Genomic DNA, 21,614 nt, shown 5'->3' with positions numbered 1-21,614 from the left:
GTGGCTGGCCCGCAGGGCGTCATCCCTGCAGGATTGCTGTTCTCCTGCCGCTGCCTCCCTGGCAGTCCCTTTCAGGCTCTCAGTGCCGTGTTGTGGGCTGAGGTGGGTCCTTTAATCTCTAAGAGAGTTCAAAGAGTCACTGGTGCTGCTGTTGAGGATGGTTCCCTAGTGACAGTGCACCCTGCTGAAGCAAAATGCTTCAGGAATTGAGGGAAGATGGTGTCTGCTGTCCCTGCTCAGATCCCGAGCTTCGCTGTTGTGCTTGAGATACCCCCCCTTCCTATCTGGTGTCCTGCCTGCCTCCCTCTGCACTGCCCTAAGTCACCACAGCACCCACAGGAGAGGTGAGGATGCCCAGCAGGTCCCCAGGCTCTTCCTGCGGCTGCGTCCAGGACACCGAGCATCTGCTTTTCTCTCTTTCCACTCCCCACTCCCCATCTTGCTCCTGCTCACTCTCCATGGGCTCTCTCTCTTTCTTTCTGCTAGGACTCCCTCGCTGCCTCTGTCTCTCAAAGAACGGGTTTGCAGAAGGTAAAATAAATGTTTAGCACAGCCAAGGCTTTGTGTCCTTAGTTGTATAAACAGTTACAGTCATAAAGGTGCTGCCTTTTTTGTGGCATCCAGCAGAGGCTTCCCCTTACAAAGGATTTACTGTTCTCCAGGAAGACAAAAGACAGAGATACGAACCCGCAGAACAAATTCTTTCCCTGGAGCAAGAATCTGCTTTTCTATAAACACATGGATGCTGATGTGGTTAGTGAATGAAATGTAAGGAGTATTAACTGGATCAGACCCTGGTGAAGCAAGCCGCGAGGGGCTTTGCAGGACTGTGTGTATGAGGTAGCAAATTCAATCACACAAGTATTGCAGGACCTACAGAATGGCAGGAGCACAAGGAGGGTTGGCTCGGCAGGAATCTGCCTACCACGTTATTGTAACTGGCTTCATCCAAGCAGTTGGGATTTGGTTGGATTAGGACGAGGTGGCAAACCCCAGCATCAGAAACAGACCTGGGAGGGAAAGGAAAAATTAACTGCAGGCTCTTTCTCTATTTCCTTCTCACAGTTGATTAACCAGAATGAATGGTAGGAAATGGACTTCCACCCTTAAAATGTAATTGAGTGTTTCTGCTTGTGGATGCTCTCAGGATGCTGGGAGGCTTGGAGGTGTGTGCGGTCCCTGTGCTGAGAAGTTACCCTAAGGCACTCTGGAAAATCTCGTAAATGATGTACAGCCCCTGAGCAAGTGGTTGCAGCCTGCCAAGAGCACAAGAGATTTGGTTTTACTCAAAAATGCAAATAATATTGCGTTCATCTTGCCTCTCTTATCATCCAGCATGTTCATATGTCTGAGGTGCTACAAATGCATTTTTCTATCTCTGCAGTCCCTTTGCAGCCTCTTATGGAAATTCCTACCTCAGTGTTGCTCTTGCTGAAAGCTTACTGAAAGTTAGGTGGATAATTGGCACCAAGTTTCTTTTAAGGTTCCTTCCCTGCTTGACTGTGAAAGGGGTGGACTTGAAACGGAGAGGACTTTTTAATGCTTCACCTTTCCTCATCCAGGCAGCCCCCGAGTAGCACAACACGCGTGATTTTGTACCACTGGTACTCTTCCAGCACGTGTTTCCCGCAGTGATGCTCCTCCAACTTGCATGTCAGGCAGCCAGAGGAGCTGCTGTTTTCCATCTTCTACCTCCAGCCTGTCCCTCCCTGCTCCTGAGTGACGTGGGCTGCTTAGCAGGCTGCTGACAAGTATCAAATCTGTTCTTGGGCACTGCTCCATGTTCAAGCAACAAAGCTTACAAATTAAGCCTCCTGTCTTGGCCAATTTTGTTTCTCCACCTGGAGAATTCGTTTTGGCCTGTGAGTAACTCAGTCAAACATCTGCAGTCCTGGCTGGTTCCTTCGCCAGCAGCTCACCCACTTGAATTATCTGGCTCCTCTCCATTCTTGAGGGCTGCATTTCTCCTGGCAGGACTATGTCCCTAGATGTCACGTGCCATCCAGGCTCAACTTTATTCATTTCTTTGATGTACTTGGACTGGAGATGAAGCCAATCCTAAAACTGATTGGATTTTTTTGTTTTAGACTTAAAATTCTAAAAGTCCTTTACAGCTGCTTTCCAGGAGTCCCTGGTGGAGTCCTTCTGAGACCTGTGCTTCTTTCTGCTCACTCTGAACAGTGCTGTAGATTCAGCAGATGAAGGCTGTTCTCCCATTTTAAGATCTGAGATTTCATGAGATCATGTGTAGCTCAGTGGTATTATACTGAATGAAGAGCTAATTACCTATGTTGTTATTATGAATTGCTAATCATCAGTACTATTAGTGGTAGCAATGACAGTGATGCTGTATGATCTCTCTCTGCTCTTCCCTGTGAGTGGGAAGCGTTTCTGTCTGCTTTCTAAACAGAAAACCTGAATTGCAGAGGTTTAACGGTGTGATTAGTCTTGCAGCAGGCCTGCTGCCGCTGGCCCTGGGGGTGTGCCATGAAACCCAAGACCAGGAGGTGCATTACATGATGCTTCATCTCAGCTCTCTGCTGTCATGTAGGAAAGTTAATCAGAGACTCAGGGGATGAAGATCGTGGTGGTTTTTTTTTTTTCCTTTTTGGTTGCTGTGACAGTATTTTTAATTTAAGTCCAGCATGGATAAAGTACTCGTAAGAATTTCATTGGTTTATAATCTTTTACTGACCCTTGTGGTTACTCGTGAGATGACCTTGTCTCTTTTGTGGCTGGGGGGCTCTTGAATTTCCCTGAAGTGGCTATTCCAGTGCATATTTACACTGAGATTTATTTTACTCTTCCACCCACCAAGGTGATAAGCAACAATCATCCATTTTCCTGGTGACTTTAAGCACCGACCACTCTGGAGAAGAAAAATGTGACACATTGAGCTTGACTGGTATGGCATATGGTTTCCATGATGAATGCCCTTCCTTTGAATTCTGTTTGTTCCTGCTGTCTCTGTAGAATCAGTTATTCACAATGTCATGTAACTAAAATGCATTGTAGTCATCTACTCAGGCAGAGCTCGGCTTCCTCCGAAGCCGTGTCTCCTGTTGCTGTGCTGCGTGTGGGAGTACCGACCTCTCAGCTTTCCTTCTAATGCCTCCCCGGACAGTGCTGAAAGATGAATATTTTGGGGGGCTTTTGGGGCACATGGTTGACAAGAGCCAAGGATGAGAATGGGTGAACATCTCTCAATATTCCTCATCCCAGAATTGGCCAAACTGTGGAGGACCAGCTATGAAGAAAGTCCTGGAGGTAAAGCTGGGCAGGAGGCAGCATGTTTCCTGCTCAGGTTTTCTTTCTGGTGATTTGGGAGATTTTTGCAAGTCAGTGGCATAAATAGCAATTATGCTGAATAAAAGAGGAGACTTATTTACTACTACCAAACATTCCCATGGGACTTTCTGTGTTTTCATTTAGAACTGGCAGGAAAACTTCAGCTGAAATATTTTTAGGTGAAATATGGCATTTTGATATAAATTCTCCCCCTTTTCTTTTAATATGTTCTGAAATTTTGTTGAAAAGCTCTCAGACACAAATTCTGGGAGTTTTCCAGTTGCTGCAAACAGGGAATATTTCAGTTCCTGAACGGTGATGAATCTAGTGGAAGAGAGACGCGTGCTTTTATTAACACATTTCATAAAGAAAAATACAGTCTTTTGACAAATTCCAGCTTCATCAAACCTCTCCTATCTCCTGGAGATAAGAGAAAGAGCAAGTGATGCATTCCTTTGCCAGGAAGACCACACATCGAAACCCTCCAGTCTTCAACCTGGATGATTTTGCTACAGAGCTGTAGTGCTCAGAAGATAGACAATGAGCAGAGATCCAAGGTACTGTCTTCTCCTGGAAGTTACCTACCCAGCTTCTACAGCAGTGCCAAACCTGCCAGCTCCAGGGAACAGGAGGGCGCGGGTGGCTTTAACCTCAGCAACGTTCCTCGCTGGTGTCTTATGAAAAGCCTGCGTGGCTGTACAGAAACTGCTGAAGGTTTGCAACTTAGCACCCTTTCTCCCTCATTTTCTCATATGTTTAAAGTTGAGATTAAGGGGACAAGTCCCAGGTAGCTTTTACTTTCCTTAGGCCAGATAGGAGCTGGCAGAGGATGCAAGGCTTTGCAAGGAAAGCTCTCCCTTGCCTGCTCCTGAGGGGTGAGGGAGCGGTGCCGCGGCTCATCTGCTGTCCTTTATGAAGCTCCCCACTGGGTCTTGCCTCCTGCTCCCACCCGGCGCAGCCCAGCTCGGGGAAATATGCGGTGACGCGAGCCTGTAATGCAGGACGCGTAGCCCCTCCACGTTTGGCAGCTTATAAATGCATGTTGTCCCCTTGTGCTGTCTGATCTCATTCCTCCCCCTCCGGAGAGAGATCAAAACTGAGAGGAGGTCCGTGGCCCCAAGCAGCGGGCACTGAACCAGAAATGAGAACATTAAAAAGGAAGAGGGAGAAAATCGGCGATCCAGCGGACACGTGCAGGATCCCGAACCACCCAGCAGACACGTGCTGAATGCCAAGGAGGAGCTGTCGGTTCAGAGCGATGTTTCGGCTTCCTCCGTCTCAAGGATGGGGTCATGGGCTGTGCTGTCAGGTGGGGGACAGGAGAGGGGAGTCAGGAGACTGGGATGCGCTGCCAAAATCAAGATAACGGCTCAGCCGACGGCAGCTCTCACAGCAGCGGCTGGTACCAGCGTGCGTCGCAGTGCTGAGCCAAGTTCTCCTTGCAGTCCCTTCTCCATGGGTCAGACAGTCCTGCCAAACGAAGCAAAAGTGTTTAGCTTTGAAGGGTAAAGTCTAGACTGTGACTATAAAGCTGCCTCTGGCACTTGCAGCTCCTTTTTCCCCATTCTTCCTCCTTCCTCCCACCTCCTGCTCCTTTCTGGCTTCTGAAGTGCTTGTGTGGGTAACGAACGGGTGATTAGGTGGGATTTTAGTCAAGAACAGTGGTTAACTAAAGGTTTGCAACAATTAACAGTTAACTGAAGATTTAAAGGACACGGCAAAGTTAAGATTTCAAAACGTCGAGTGAGCAAGCCACTGGTATACATGAGGGACAAAAGCCTGATCCCACATTTAACCGTACAGGTTAGGTTATTGTGGGAGTCACTCCAGTGTGTGCTCAAAGCGAGGGGTTGCAGAGCTGGGTTCAGAGCTCCGTAAATGGTAGATGGGCAGGTACATCTCCAGGGGCATCAGAGACTTCCCCGAGGTAATACAAATCAGTTTGGGGAAAGCCCCAGCGTGGGTGTCTTGGGGGTGGTGGCTGCACTATTGTCTCAGCATCATTTCAAACTGGGCAGTAGGATGTACTTGGACAAGATTTTTGCAATGGTTGGATGAACCTTGCTTTCTGACTCCCTTCTACAGTCCTGTTCTAATGATTTGATGTCAAGGTACTTGCTTTCCATGTGATTTTAGCAAATAGCAGGATCATTGTTACCCTCACCTCAGAGCATCTAGGCTATTTCACCTTAACCCCAGAGTACCCATCCTCGCTTGTAGCTCTCGTTTGACTTGTGTTTGTCAAAGTCGGTTTAAGCCCAGGACAACTCAGAGAAAAGCTAACAGGGAAGCGTAGATCTCTTCCAAGACACAGAAGCTGCTCGTGCCTCTGTGACGTAGTATTGCGCTTCTAGAGAAAATTCTGCTGTGGGGTTAGTGGTGTGGAGGGATGGAGGACGGTTTTTAGTGCTGGGGATGATAATTTGTATTGCATGGCTGGAGAGGTGTATGTGGTTGCGCATCAGGACCTTGTTGTAATGGATATGGTGTGGCCCCAGGACAAAAGAAGTGTGTGCACGTGGCAGTTTGCAGGCCTATTTCAGGATGAGAGAGGCAGAGAAACAGCTGAGCTGCAATCAGAGTAGTATTTCGTTGGACAACAACATGTAGCATGCTGTGGTTTCCACTCACTGCTGCTGTCATCGACTTCACAGGCTTCGTGAATACAATCTGAAAGACGAAAGAAGGGCTGCGAATTTCCCCTGACCGCTTGTGACGTGGTCTTTCTCATTCTTCTGTCTCCGTAGTGAATTTGCCAAAGAACGAGAGAGGGTAGAAAATCGTCGAGCTTTCCTGAAACTCCGTAGGCAGCAGCAAATTGAACGGGAACTAAATGGATACTTGGAGTGGATCTTCAAAGCAGGTAAGGCAAGACATCTCCTGATCTTGGTTCAGTATGTTTTGTGGCAAGTAGAGCCTGGTGATGACCCAGGACAAGGGCCCCAGAACTAGTCCTCCGTGTTACTGGCCATTGGGGTAACCCAAGACTAGAGAGGGCCCAGCCAGCATTTGGTTTTGTTGGGCTTGTTTCTGAGCAGTCACACTAAAGTTAATGCAATAAGATCTCAGTTTGGTTAAGCAAAAATAAAGGAGCTGGGCCAACTTTCTTTATTGCTGAGATCAAAGCAATTGTCTTAATACAGTATAATATAAAAAGTGATACAGTGCCCAAATTCTCCGCAGTGGGGAAACTGTTCCCTTATATGAGTCATTTATATTTTATTTACTTTCCACCACAGCTGTTTTATAAGCCTCTCTTGTTATGATGGTAAAATACACTGGAGTGTCATTTTTATGAGCTACAGAGATCACTTGCATGAAACTCACCCCAGCACATATCAACATTGCTTTATAACTGTTATAACTGAACGTTGCACTTTATCACGAGCCGTGAGCAACATTAACAAGGACCCAAACATACTAATTTAACAAAAACCATCACGCTTTTCTTTTTCTTTTTATCGGACACTAAAGATTACAAATAACCTTTCTGCGTTAGAGAGTAGCTGATGTATATATTGACATAACCACAGTGCAATTGATTCACATAGCATCAAGAAAGCTTCTGGGGCTAATTTGCTTCCTGAGAAGCTGAAACATCTGAGTAAAGTGAGAATGACTTTTAAAACAATGATGATGAGAAAAAGAAGCGGTGGTTTCTCAAATAGATTTTCAGGTGCCTTTCTAGGCAGGTCAACTTCACCCTTGCCCTTTATAAATGGGGAAACTGAGGGCCAACGTTATATAGTGACTGGCCTGCCATCAGCCGGTAGACCGGTGGCAGAACTGGCACTTTGTGGTGCTCCTAAACCGTGGGCTGGCACCATACTAAAAGCCATGTCATCATTCCTTGTTTTGAAATCCATACTGATGCTAGAGGCCTGATGTGCTAAAATGTGCTTGTGCAAGCAAGTAATTGTATGGTCACAGCAACTCATTGCAGCATTGCACACGCAAAAGCTGTGTACAAGCCTCCTGGCACTATTCTGCGTATAAGTGGCTCTTTGTCTGGATTTACAGCTTCTCTTTTATGTGCACAACCCGAGTGCCAGTGTTTGAAAGAGCAGTTTTCACATGGCTCCCACTGCTTTGCTTCTGCTCTCTCCTCTGAAGCGCCCTGCCAGCCTGTGTGCCCAGGGGAGGGGGGCTCTGCCCCGCTGCAGGTCCCGGGGAGCACTGGGGGGGCGGCTGCGGTACCTCCCCCCAGGGCAGTGGTCTGGGCATGAGTTTGGACAACCTGGCCAGAGAGGAAAAGGACCGAAGCATTGAAATGTACAATAGGAAGAAGTAGCAGCAGTTTATATGGTGGCTTGAGCCCAGTATTTCCCATCGCGCTCTACAGAGTGACGGTTGAGTGCCGGTTGTGTTGGCTGACTTTTGTTCACTGTGACTGTTCAACAGCAACCGTCCTCAACTGGGTAACCACACTTCATTCTGTGGTTCTGTAGGATTCAAAAAAAGAATCATTCACTTTCCTTTCCATTTATAATTTGTCTTCTCATTTGTTTTCAGCTTTTGTGCTACCTCAAATTCAAATTAATGAATGGTTTATCCAGTGGCTGGAGCAGAGCGCGCGGTGGCTCTCCCTTGGCTCTAGTGCCATCTTGCTTTTAAGGCTCTCTTGATTTCTCGGTCTCTAAATCCTGGTCTCCCTATCAGGAAAATAAAGATGAGAATTCCTTTGCAGGGATAAGGGTTGCTTCATTTCGTTTTGGTGACTGTTTTGCCAAGAAGAACTATGCGGAGGTCATTAGCTGAACTTGTCTGAAAGTTGAGGTGGAAAAGTTATAAAACACAGAGCAAATCTCTGCGCCAGCTTTGCATCCCTGTGGGAACGGCTAGCTATTCTATTTCTGTGTTGCCAGTGCTGAATAAATGCCACATCAGTATAGAGTGAAGCTGCTGTAAAATGCCCGTCTTTTTATTTTGTCTAATAATACAGGATTCAGAAGGTTTTCTAGAACAGGGAAGTGTATGCAAAATAGCTGAATCAGAGAATAATAAAAATATTCTGTAAAGGCATTGTTGAAAATACAATAGGAGTATTAAAAAGCTTCCTAGTACAGCTGAATAATAACAATAATTAAAATCAACTTAGCAGTGTTAGTAAACCTTTGAATACAAAAGGTAGTATGAAGCCTAACCAAAACAGAGAATCCAGTGTTTAGAATTCAGGCACTGAAATTTGGGACTGTGCCGTCGATGGGGATTTCCCATTTCTGTTTTAGAGGCCAGGATTTCAGCTATGAAATTATAATGAATTTCCAAACTAGATAATCAGTCTTCCTTGTCCAGGACTGTGTGTGGGACAACGGCCAAAGCAAACTGCTTGGGTTGGGGGAGGAAAAGAGCCAGGGAGGATGGTCACAGACAGTCCAGCCTCCACAGAAATCTCTTGCAACAGCCCCAGGCAGTGAGATGTAATAGGCTTGTTTGTGTAAAAGAAAGAGCAAAAGCTCTTGGTATTCTGCTCTAATGTAGCTCTGGAGGATTTTGTTATTATTCATGCCAATATCTAATTGTTTTTTAAATCCTTCTAGCATCCTTGACCTCACTGAATCTTGTAGCAAGGAGTTCCACATGTTAACAGTCGGTTTGATTTTAAAAAAACAAACCAACCCACCAAACAGCATGTCCTGTCCTCGTTTTTAAATATGTTGCCTTTCTGCAGTGAGAGGAAGAGCTCAGGAGTGCACTTTGTGGTACTTTTTATTACTTTTCTTTCTCTGATCTCTCTCTACCTTGTTTCATCTTATTTTTTCTGCTCTAAAGCACGCAGAACCCATCTGCTCAATCCCCTCTCCTCCCACGGAAGGCTTTCCAGGCTTCTAATATTTGTAGTACCCTCCCTGAGCATTTTGTTTGTTTGTTTTTTCTCATTTATTTTTGATGCAAGGTAGGAAGAGTGGAAAGCTGCGTTCCAGTGATTCATAAAGTGGCATCTTAATACTTAATCTGGTTGGTTTTGTTCTATAATGTTTTACATATTCTGAGTAGTTGCTGGAGCTGGAAAGCTTTTCTTGTTCTTGGTAGTGCTCAAGTTTTTACCTCAAGAGCTGTAACTGGTTTAGGACCAAGGAAAGTATTTGAGTGACTAAAATCACTCCATCTGTACACTACCTCCCATTTGTCAACGATTATTTTAATTTAACATTGTGCTCATCATTTATTGACAACTCTTGAGCGTCTTTAATGTTTCTCACAGCCTTCTCTATTTGTAATCTGAATGATGTTATATTCTCTCTTGCTGTATCTATTGCATTAAAAAGGTGGTTCAGATAAAATTTTGGGGTTGTTTACTATCAACCCTTTCTTATACTGAAATTGTAGACTGTTTAGTCCTCCAGAAGAAAAGAATGGGTCTTTGTTTTCTACCTCTTAAGTGCTGTCTGACTTGAGCATGTTCCAGACCTGGTCTAATGACTTGTCTTACATTTGTGTTGTAAGAATGAAACTGCTTTCATAGCCTGGCTCTTGGGTAACTGACTTTTATATTTTTCTTTTTTTCTGGTGGTACTTTTATATTTTTTCCAGTGGTAAAATAAGAAGGAAATATTAATAAAAAGTGCCTGTGAAGTTTTCAAGGAGGTACCTTGGCTGAAAGATTTTGGTGCCAGCTCACTATTGATAAATCACCAGCTGCAGTTGAAACTGAAGCAAACATAGCTCAGGCTGTTTTAAATGTGGATTGTTTAATATAGTCAGCAGCATATCTGCTTGAGGGAACTATTCCAAGGTGTTTTCAACAGTGACAACCTTAATGTGCAAATACTTGTGTGAGTTATACTTAATACAGGAAGCCTTAATTGATTGAAGTGCTTAACAAATGCCTTCTTAACAAAGGGTTGGGGAACAAAAGAGAAAATTATAACACAGAGAATGTGCTGAAGTGCTGAATTTAGACGTGCATGACTTGAAAGAAAAAAAATCAACCCACGGTCTGACCAATTTCCTTAGAGTTGAATTGATTTTCTTCACTTAAGATTATACAGAGGCCAGGTATGAAGTTTCTAGCTTTACTTATTTCTCAGGTGCATGTTGAAGAATGAATACATAGGGTAGTCAGGAGGGTTTAAATATTCTCAAATGAGATAACAGATGATTTCATGTAAAATTCCCATATCATGAGGCCAAGACTAAGCAAGGAAAATTGTAACTCAGTAGGGTCTTTTTGAGGATGTCAAGAAGAAATGTCATGCCACCTTAAATGACGTGTAAATCTGTAAGTGTCTTCAAATCTGTAAGATTTGCAGTCTTTTAAAAGTGGTGCGAGTTACAGGCCAGAAGCAATGATCAAATGCTATCATTTCTTGCATCTCACAGAATTTAGGCCGAAAGTTCGTATGGTAATTGCCACGTCAAGCTCATAAACATTGACTCCCTGTATCGTTTAGAAGTGAACTGTATGGATCAGTTAGAAACAGACCTGTAATCTTAAATTCAACCTTGAAGAATAAAGTCAATTATCTGTTCTTTAGTAACTTCTTTAAAGGGTCCAACTCTTCCCACCACTAGAAGTCAGCTGATATAGGTGTAAAAAGCAATGCTTCGCACTGTGTTCCTCCCGTAGGCATGAGACAACAGTTCTCTTCCCCAAACGCCTCTTCTTCAGTTCAATCAATATTGAATAAAGTCTCGCTGGTGACGAGAAAACCCTGTCCTGTCCACCCGCTGTGTGCTGGGGCAGGCTGTGCTCCTTGTTTCACGTTTTCGTGGGGCTCTGGGCAAAGGCAGTAGCAAGTCGATTTGAAATTGTGCCTTTCAGAGGAATGAAAAAGTGGTGAAGCCAAGCAATGTAATCCATGCAAATGATTTTGCCACCGCTGCTTTCTCCATTAAGCTCCTCAAAACTGTAGCAACTATTAGGCTGTCACGCTGCATTTCCAACGGAGAGTGGAGAAATAAAAGTTCTCTGCGCAGAGTAGAGCGCTTATAAACCCACAAATATTCTTTTGAAGATGTTTCTCTTATCTTACAAGGACATGCATCATTTTGAAAACACTTTGCTCAGAGACTGGAAGTCTTTCAGTTCCGAGCTAATCAAGTTGCATGTCTTTTGCATTTTAATTCTTTTCAAGTCCATCTCTTTCACACAGCACTGATTCTGAGTGTTTCTTTTCTCCTGGAGTAAGCAGGCTTTGGGAATGGGTTTAACCTTTCTCTTCCGGCTCACTGTAACTTGAATGCCCTTCCTTGACATGACAAAGCTTTATGAGCCTCAGGTTTCAGCTTTCTGTAGCAGAAACAGAGCAACAAGCCCCTTGATACAGTTGGGAAAAGACACCTACATCAATGAAAAAGGGCAACAACGTGTGTGAGATGGCAAGGGAGGATAATTGCCAGAAAGACAAATTAGAGTTCCCCGTGAGAGTGGGATAGCTTCTTCTAAGGGATGCGTTTTTACTCACCTTTTCTATTTAACAAGTCTGAAGCCTCAGCAGTTAAATGCAGTTGTTCTTCCTTTTTTTCTAACTTCTGTTGCCTGTTGAACATGAGTTATTTCCTGTAATCTGCTCTTCTTTTGAGCCCACAATGTCCTATCTCCCCATGCCAAAGAGAAAGAGAAGGGGCACCATGTTTCTCTGCTGCTTTGCCTGTATTGTTCAGCTTGCCCGTTCCTCAGTACAAGGTTTGCCTTTATTTCCAGTCCTGTAACATGCTGTGTGTTGTCAGTACTTAATGACCAGCAATTAATCTTACTGCTGAGACACGTCCCGCTCTGATATCCTAGCGAAGCTCCTGTGCCTTTGTTTGGAGGCTAGAAGTTGCTGGTCTGATACTGTCTCTTTGCTGAATATTTCTTCTAATGTAGAGGCACTGTTGTTTGGAGGTTTTTCAGGTGCCCTCATTATCTTCTTCTGTGTTACAGTGATGACTAAAGGCAATGCAACTTCTGATCCTCTGCTTAGGATGCTGTATGGTTAAAAAAAAAAATCATAGCAATGATGATAGCCTGCTGAGCTGTCTTTTTAGCAGGCTTTACAAACCATGTAAAGCCCCACCAGGGTAGATGTGGTCCTTTGATTTCTGAGAGGGTACAAGACAGACAGGAGTGGCTATCAAGGGAGAGAACTGGGGAGCAATGGTGGAGGAGAGCCGGGCTTGAGGGAATTGCACAGGTGAAACCTGAGTTTTGTCATTTTAAGGGAATGGTAAAAACTGAACCCTGGTGAGGTATGTCTACGGATGGAGATATGTTTGGGCACCAATTCAGGGCCCTGAATTTGGGGCAAAGGCTCAGCTGGTTTGCAGAGTTGTCTCGAAAGAACGTGTACTTTGTAGATGACAATATGTTGATATCAAATTGTCACACCTTACAAATTCTGAGGTCTCACTGGCATTTATCATTCTGGTTTCTGAAACCTCAGTATGGCTAAACCTCTCATCAGTCTGACCGTGGGGACACAGGTGATACTGGAACATCAGTACACCATTGCAAATCACGATGATTACGTATCCATACAGTTCACAGTCCTCAGAGGTGATCTGGGGACTCAGGATTGCTCCTCGCTGGCTGCCCAAAGGACAGTGGAGAGTCATGACAAGTTGTTACAGGAACATGCAAAACAAGAGGCCCCTCGGAAACAGGGGGAAAGAAGAATATCTTTTTCCTACTCGGAGATCTTTGAAAGGAACCAGTACAATGATTTTCCTCCTGCACTTGATACGAATCAAGTGCAGAACTGAGCTTCCAGCTCAGTGAACAGGCTCTTTCTTTCCTGGAGTGTTTTAGTTTTTTTTAACAAGACAGGACTGAAACCAACAACCCTCGGAGCATTGACCGGTAAGGTTGTTGGCTCTCGCTGAGATCTTCCTCCTGCAGACACAGTGCTCTTGCATCGCACTCGCCTGGGTGTAGCCCCTGAAGAACAGCTGCCTGTCTTCTGACCTTTGCTACCTCATTATTTTCGTTGCTCACCACCTGCATGGAAGTGTGTCCACTCCCTGCAGTAGCTTGTATTAGTCCATTTAATTACCAAATGCTGCCTAAAATCAGCTTTTCTTTCTGGCAGTGGCAGAAGAGCTCCTCTGGAATGTGCTCGCTTTCGCGTGCTTGCTCTTTGTCGCAAGATCTAAATGTACACTCCACTCCAAATGGTTTTGAATTTTCACTGCAATTTGCTAGTACATAGCATAGGAAAAAACCACATCTGCGTTGTGCAGAGGAGCACAAAATGGAGAACCCCAAAGGACTGATGACTGAACTAATCCCTGGATCCAAAGGAGTGCAGAAACGTCTGCATGGCACTGTTGACTCTACTGGTACTAGGAGCTAGATTCGTTTTTATGCAGAGTCCTGTGCAGCGATGTGGGTATATCACCTTTAGATATGACATAAAGCTTTTAAGATCACACTCCATGAGCAATGTGGGCTTTAAAAAAAATCTATAGGAAAATGTCCACTGTAATAACATCTCAAGCTCATGCTCCTTCCAGCACAGGTTTGCTTTGCGTTTCACATTTACATGACTTTTGTCCAGCTGCCTTTAGGAAGAGGACTTCTACGTGTTTTAGGGCAGTCATATTCATTATTAATTGCCGTTTAACTCCTTCCATATTTTTAGCACCAGTACAGCTTTTCCCTAGGCAAGACTTCAGAAGAACCTTTTGGTTTCTGAGGTGCCAGTTTGAGAGAGAAGTCTCTTGAACTCTCTAAAAAATCCCATTTCACTTCTCTGACCTGTCTTAAGTAGCCTCGCAAAACACCTGAATTGTATTGGCTTGTGGGTTTTTGGAAGGATTTCATGCCTTTTAAAGTGCAGGATTTTAGCTCACCTGACATTTTTAACCCTCTCTCGGCTCTCCTTTCCTCCGTGTCTCTGGTGCGCTAGTTTGCACTTTCTTATTTTGTTCTCCTCTGCTTGGGTTTCCAGTCTTCCTCAGTCCTGGATATTATTTTTCGGCCTTCTCAATTTGCTGTTTTATTAATGTATCATTCACTCTCTCTCCCAGATGATTAATAAAGAGATTATATAAGGCTTGTGTGGTAGTGCTGATCCCTCTAGTATTCTTCTAGATGACTTTCAGCTGCACACTTTGATGTTTGGCCTGTGGTTTGTCTGTATTTCTTTTTTTCTGTTAGCCTTCCATCTAGGCTGGCTTAAATGGACTTTAAAGTAAAATTTTGTGGGAACACAGTGTCAGATGTTTTAGTAAGATCCCAAATTACATCTATGCCAAGCATGTGAAAGCATTTGTCATTTATAAAAATACAAGGAAGTGTACAGTTTACCAGCTGCCAACTCAATATTTTGTTTGCTTTAGATTGTCCTTTAGAAAATCCTCACATAATTTTACATCGGCAAGCTAAAATCTGTGGTTCAGACTGTATGAACTGTACGATTTCAAGTGTTGGCGCAGTGTGGTGTGTACTGCAAATTGACTTGGGTGATGACATTTGCATTGTGAAACCTCAAGAAATTTGGTTGTCTTTCATGCAGATAAAAACGAGTCAATTTTGGGAGGTTGGTTTTTCAGTGTTTTCTGAATTCTTTTACTGTAGGAAAGTATAAACTTGTATTTTGGAGATGAGTTGCACAGGAATGGAAAACCAATGGTGGTCTTGCACTATTGCACAACCTGAACTGTGCTAGCCAGAACTCCCCCATGGCAACTTTGCTTTGGACAAAGATTTGATGCAATGGCTATTTGGTGACATTCTATCTCCTGTGATGTGGCACAGCTGACATGCAGCAGCCGGCCCTGCTTGTGCTACCCTGTGCCATGAGACAGAGATCCGTTTCCCATGGGCTGCGTCCTGGTCTTACTGGTGGAGACAGAAGAGCAGCAATGGGTGTTGAGTATCCTTCACTTCTCAAACAGTGTCTCCAACATGGCTGGGCATGAGGGACCATCCTCTGGCTTGTGGAGACCTGTGGTGTTTCTTGCGTCTGAAGGAAGGGTGTTGGTCTCCAGAAGTCCCTTGTGGATGATAGCTGGGTAAAGAAACTGGAGTGGTGGTTGACTGTGAAGAGGCAAATCATGGAGGAAGTGCTGCAGTCTTCCAGTGGTTTGTCTGAGGGGTACAGGGTAAGAAACACGGCTCTCTGAGCCATCCCTTCCTCCACAGACTTGGTGTAACTGGGTGATACAATGGGGTAAGGTTGGTGGCTGCTGGGACAGATGCCTGCTGCATGCAGCTCAGCTGGTTTTAGAGCGGGGATGTGATAAATCTGTGGTTGAACCTTGCTGTTTTTCCTTTTACAGAGGAGGTCATGCTGGCAGAGGAAGACAAGAACGCAGAAGAGAAATCTCCTCTGGACGGTAGGTCGTTTTGCTGTGCAGATTTCCTCCTGTGATATGTGAGAGGTTCACCTGCTGTACACTGACATGGCTTTCTGTTGTAACCAGGAGGGTGTGAGGAACATGCTCTTGCATGCACTTGGCATAAGTTGGGCTAAAGAGTCCCTTTTCCTGTATCGGGTCTTTTTGAGGTTGCAGGTGGATGATGAGCAGTTATGTGACACGCCACTCTGGGATGGGGATCTGCCCTCGGGGTCGGTCGGTCCCTACGCTGCCTGTGGGACCGCAGCGTGACGGGGACACCCGTCAGCCTCTGCCGAGCATGGCCGGCTGTGTCTATGTGCAGGTTGTGGCGGGGGTAGGCTGCAGAGCGGATGCCAGAAGAGAAATGCATTGACCGAGAGAAGGCAGGGCTCTAAACCGAGGTTGCCAAATGGATTTGACAAAGAGACTAAGACCCCTGTTACTTGTAAGCAGTAAGACATAACAGGGTGTGGTGATCCTATCTTCCAACGTGTGACCCTAGCGTTGCAGGATGGCTGGAGGTACCAAGCTTTGGATGCAGGTGCAGCGAGGCTACGGGGACTCCTCTCCCTGTGCCTCCAGACCGATGAGCTCTTAGGATGCGACAGCCAGTCAAAGTTCAGTTAAAGATTCTTCCCTCTCCCTTTTCTGACCATCTTTCGTCCTCCCATGTCTCCTCCTTTCCCCTCCCCTCCCTTTCCCTCCTCTTTTTTTTTCTCCTCCCATTCACTGTCAGGGAGGGCCGCCTCGGAAGGGCCGATTCAACAAGGCACGGCACCGGCAGAGACTAGCAGCGGCAGCAGCTACAACAGTGAGTGGATTGCAAATCACCAGGGGCTTAGGCGGCACAGCGGGGCAGAGCTTCTCCCCCACAGCCCCACGTGCCCAGGTCACCGGTGATGTTTCCCGGGTGGTTTTGCATCTTGCTCCAAACCACGCGGCTCCTTGGGGCATCAGGCGCCCGGCCGCTGGTCCGCCTTGGCCAGCCTGGTGACCTGCGCTCGGGGAGGACTCGGAGATGGAAGAGCTGGGGCTGCAGAAGGTCAGGGCTGAGGTGTGCTTGGCAAATCTTCGTGCGTGGGCGCGGGTGCGTGGGTGTGCGTGCACTGTGGGGAAGTTTGTCCGGCACGTGGGTGCAGCCACGTTAGTCTCAAGCTGAAATGAGTGTCTGGAGGAATAGTCTGAAAAGCTGAGGGGTGTAAGCAAACTAGAGGTGGGATCAGGCCATGGAGTAAAGACCCAGGTATACTAAGGCTCCCTCTTTACCAGTAAGCTAAAGGAGCCCGGCAATGTTCCCAGCCTTGAAGCCAGCTGGTATGGAGCAGCCCACATCTATGCTGGTAAATTGTCTCAGTCTCCAAAACAGAGGCACATTGCATCCAAGGTGCCTGTAGAGATGGCACAACCTAACTGCTAAACACATGCAGGAGTTTTTGGGGAGAGAAGGTAAAGAAGAAGGTGCTCAATTCATGCCAGGGAGTGTTGTAAAACTTTACTCCCAGGGCTGGTTATGTTCCAGTGCTGAGGATGGCCCTGGACATGCTGGAGTGTACTGGGACAGATGCAGCCTGAAGGACCCAAAAGCTGGTATTGCTGGGATTGAGGATTCAGCCTACTGCTGGGTGGGGAAGAAAAGAGCAAAAGCGGTTATTTGCAACAAATTGAATCCAGACCACGGGTTCAGAGCACCCTCTCCTCTTTGAGCCTCTCTGAACCTGAGTGACGTTCTGGATGTTTCCTTGAAGTGACAAAAGCACTAACGCCTGCCTTAGCTGCGGAGGAAGAAGAGCATCCGTTTCTCTGTCAAGGCAGAGAAATTTGTGTAGGGCGAGGGGATCGTCTCGTACGAACCTGCCCCCAGGGTAGTCGCGGCAGAGTGAGTGGGTTTGCTGTGTGTGCCTACTGAACAGTATGTATCACCACACCGTGGGGTGTCTTACTGCTGATAGCAAATGGTGCTTAGTTACTGTATGTCTTGAAGCTGTTGCAAAACTGTATCAACGTATTTTTTTCTGCTAGTTCTCAAGGTTTTGCAGGTAGGTGGTCATGGGACCAGTGTCCACGCTGTTCCTGCGTTACCCCTCATGCACTGGGTGAACGGTGCGGAGCTCTCTGAGCCTTAGGTTGCAGTTCTCTTTCTTTTTTTTATGTTTGCCCTCCCCACAAAAGATGCTGTTGGACAAAGCGTGTTTTCAAAGAGTTACGACGTCCCCAGAGGGAAGGAATTGTACAGTGGGTGCTATTAAGAGTACGTTCACTGATTTGTGGCAGTTGCTTTTGACATAGCATTTCTGCTGCTTAAGGCATTGCTCTGTGGTAAACTGTATCCGAGCACCGTAAATGCTAACTTCTTAATGGTGCACACTGTAAACAGCATTAATGTTTTTAATGGATAGAAGCACTCATCTCGTAACCCACTGGGGCTCAGAAAGATTCAGTGACCCTGCCCAGCCTTTCTGCTGTGCTAAAAGGTCCAGCAGCTGCAGTGACTCCCCCACCCTCCTGCCTCTGCTGGGGTGAAGTGTAAGCGTGCAGACCTGTGCCTGGCAAGTCTTCGAGATCTAGAAGGTCAAATAAATAAACGACCCTGGCATTGAAGCATGCAGAGGCCCTGCAAGGTTGTAGGTTGTCTGATTTGCTCCAGCTTACCCTTCTGTGAGAGCTTTAAGCTGGCATTGGGAAGTAAATGCTGGCCCTGGAGAGTGAAGGGAGGGGGAGAGAGAATCCACTCCGAATGCTCACGGGGCATTTTCTCTTTAATTTGCACACAGTGTTGAAAAGAGCTGCAATAAAGAAGAGCAAAAATGACCTGATTCATGCTGAAGAAGGTGAGGACCATTTCACAGACATTTGCTCTGTTGGTGAGTACTGGCTTGGCATTCCCTGAGGTTTAGATCTCCACCTAAACGTGTTCATGTCATGTTTCCTCCGAGCGGCTCCTTTGCTCCAGAAGCTGCAGTTTCAAGAAGGAGAAATTACCACTGCTTCCACAGCAGCACCCAACTTACCAAAGCAAATGGCTTTGTGGCTTCACCCTCTCCCCCTGCTCCGCTATTGCATGCCTCACCCTTTAAAAGAGCCCTGCCGAAATGCTTGGAGAATCCGTGCTGTGTTGGCCACACCGTGATTCTGCTTGGAACATGCTCATTTATGCTAACGAAGCCCAAACACATCAAGTGATACTGCTAAGCCTCGTCTGTGTGGGGAGGAGAGGAAGTGGACGCTTAGTCACATCTGCCACTAACGCACAGTGTACAGTTTTGCAGCCTTTGCCGTGTGAATGGTTACGGGGAAATGCTGGGCAGTGGCCCTAATTCTCTCGTTCTTGCCATAGAAGAAGGTCTTAAAGCAATTCTCCATACTTTTAAAGCCAGATATGGAGCGACACACCTGTGTGCATGCAATTACCCACACACCTCCAATGCTGAGTGCGGCATCCTTCGTAGTGTAGCATTGATGGCGTGAATTTGGTATCTTCAGCTCTGGAGAATAAGGCACTGTCAGGCTGCAGAGGTCCTGCTTGTTCTGCAGTTAACAGAGAGCTAGTTCCCTCTGGGACGTTGCCAGGTGGAGAGGCAGGAGGCAGGTCTGGGGTTTGAAGGGCAGGCAGGCTCTGAGCACCCAGCACCCCGTCTAAGGGAAGCTCTTTGGACATCAGCAGAAAGACCTTTCAGTCGTGGGCTTTTACTTGCTGTCTGGGGAGACATCTTCCTGACTGCTTTGGAGTTAGCCATTTTGCTTATTCCTATCCCTGTTGTTTGAGTCTGTATTTTGTTTTGCTGCTGAAGCAGCAGATGTTCTCATTATCTTCCAAAGAAATGTCTTGGCACCCCAGTTACCACAGAGCAGCAAATCCTGGATGCATGAGAGTAGCAGCACAAACAGTACATTTGAGAGTACATGTCCATATATGCTTGCAAGCATGAGTGCCTCAAATGCTCTTTGGAAATTTGGCATTAACATTTTAAGAGATTACAGCTGCTGCTGGATTTTTTTTTTTTTTCCTTCCCTTTAAATGAAGACCTGGTTGCAGGAAATTAATGTTGCTCAGCATGTTACTGACCCCATCACCCACTGTTGAACTGCCACAATCCCCCAGGCTGAGCAGGCTGCAGGTTTTGTGGCTAAACTGCTGACACTGCTATGAGAGGTTTATTGCTGAAAGAGAGCAAAAATGCAGCAACCGTGTGCATTTTTGTTTTGTTTTATTCTGGGCAGCTCGGATCCCTGCATGGATAACAAGGAATGGTCATTTATGGAACATTTGTTCATGGTTGCAATAATTATGAGATCTTTGCATTCACATCCAAGTCCCTCCAGGCTCTGGGCACCCATGCCACGCAAACAGATCTTTGAATTCAGCATTTCAAGTGGCAACGGATGACGGGGCATCTGGACTCGTGGGTAATCTGATGCAGAGCTGGGAACTGTCTCGGGAGCATATGGCAGGGAAAATAACAGCAGTGCTTTCCACCTTCTGCGAGTGGTTCACCCACTTGGGAAAAGCGGTTTTGATTTTGATTCGTGGAGCAAGGCAGAAAAGAAGAAATGGATAAAGCAGATACTGCTGCAGGCTCCTGAAAAGGCTGAAACTCTGCATAATGTAAACAATCAGATCATATAGGCAATTATGCACTGAGAAAAGGTTTTTTTGGATGGTTTCCTATAATGTCTTGTTGATGGGAGCATAAGGACTGTGGAAGAACTAACAATATAATTACTGAGTGCAACGTTAAGATGCAGACCAGAGTGGTAGAGACTTTGACAGGTCTCTTGCTGGCCGTTGACTGAATACTTTGCACTTTAATTCAAACACAAGTACCTCAATGAGCCTTATAATTGCATTATAAAGCTCTATAGTGGTAAACACTTCCCAGTGTGTTCTCTGGAGTTGTTCTTAACGTTTATTCTTTTCTTTCCTCCTAACTCTCGGCCCTTCTTTCTGCACTAATAAGCGTGCAGCAGTAGATGCTGGCTCCTTCTGGCTTCCCACCCTCCATGCTGTACCAGACACAGGACACTGTCTTGATAGCCAGACAGAGAAGTCTGGAGAAGTGGATGTTTTCTACATTTAGATCAGTTTAAATACTATTGCTTTTCTTTTCTGGAAGATCAGTAGAGCCAGTAGAGAGGGGACGAAAGGGCAGCAGACTATTCCCATGCAAATCTGAGAGGTCTTAACCTGCTAAACAGTGTTATGATACAGTGCAGCCTGTATCTTAACCTGTAGTTCATTTTGTTGTCTTAAAGCAATAGATAAGCACTATGATTTTTTTTTTGTTTTTTAAAACTGCCAAAGGGAGGATTATCAAACTAACAGAACCAGCACACTGAGCTTTTCCACAAGGAGCTTGTTCGAAGCCTGGCCAGGGCCAGCTCTGCATTTGGCGTGTTGGTGGATGGCCAGAAATGTGAAATGAGGCAGAGTGCTTGCTTTCTATTGGGGAGACGACGTAGCACGCTCTTGTGTAGCTGTGAGGCTTGGAGAACCCATTGCTGTCACATCTGGATGCTTCATCCTTTCTATGGGTGCTGTGTTTGATGTTATTGCAGGATGAAACACCCCTTCCAAGTGTTGAAATGTAAACGAGCACACTCAAAAATTTGGCTGCCGCAGCCAGAACACTTTGTTCGTGTAACTCAGCCATCTCCGATGAGAGCCCATGCAAGTCACCTGCTCTCTCGGTGCTTGGTCCAAGAGAGGACGGTGCGTGTCCTGGTCAGCCCTTCCCTCTGGAAGGCTCCGTCCCGTGATGGGGAAGGGCAATAGCATATTGCTGTGCCACAAACCATCTTGAAACAAGGTTCGCTGGCAATTTCTGAGGGGTGCCAGCACAGCGTGAAACAGGTAGTGGACAGCCTGCAGCAATCACGATTTGCCCTGCTTGCAGCAGTGTCTGCGGCTGTTGCAGAGGAACTCCAACGGATGCATGTGTATATTACTAACGTGTGCTGATTTCTCCTGCCTCGGCACTGGCCGGAGAGTGCCTGTTCATCATTCATTTGAACAGTGCCTGCTACCACAGGGGGAGAGCTTACGTTAGAAGTAATTTCTTCCG

General features: G+C 45.9%; 1 protein-coding gene across 1 annotated transcript in view; it reads left to right on the top strand.

Annotated features, from left to right (window-relative positions):
• Positions 1-21,614, top strand: part of LOC104072818 (voltage-dependent N-type calcium channel subunit alpha-1B-like) — a gene marked incomplete at its 5' end in the record, with an annotated part of 160,508 nt that overhangs the window by 8,482 nt on the left and 130,412 nt on the right. Inside the window, 4 exons of the mRNA XM_009572401.1 lie at positions 6,036-6,151; positions 15,496-15,552; positions 16,292-16,366; positions 18,327-18,383. Coding sequence (XP_009570696.1) covers positions 6,036-6,151; positions 15,496-15,552; positions 16,292-16,366; positions 18,327-18,383 — 305 coding nt within the window. The remainder of the gene's footprint in view (positions 1-6,035; positions 6,152-15,495; positions 15,553-16,291; positions 16,367-18,326; positions 18,384-21,614) is intronic.

This window comes from Fulmarus glacialis, unplaced genomic scaffold (genome assembly GCF_000690835.1).
Source record: "Fulmarus glacialis isolate BGI_N327 unplaced genomic scaffold, ASM69083v1 scaffold4552, whole genome shotgun sequence".
Classification (NCBI taxonomy): Eukaryota; Metazoa; Chordata; class Aves; order Procellariiformes; family Procellariidae; genus Fulmarus; species Fulmarus glacialis.
The sequence above is the reverse complement of the archived record's forward strand: the minus strand, read 5'-3'. Positions and strand labels throughout refer to the sequence as shown.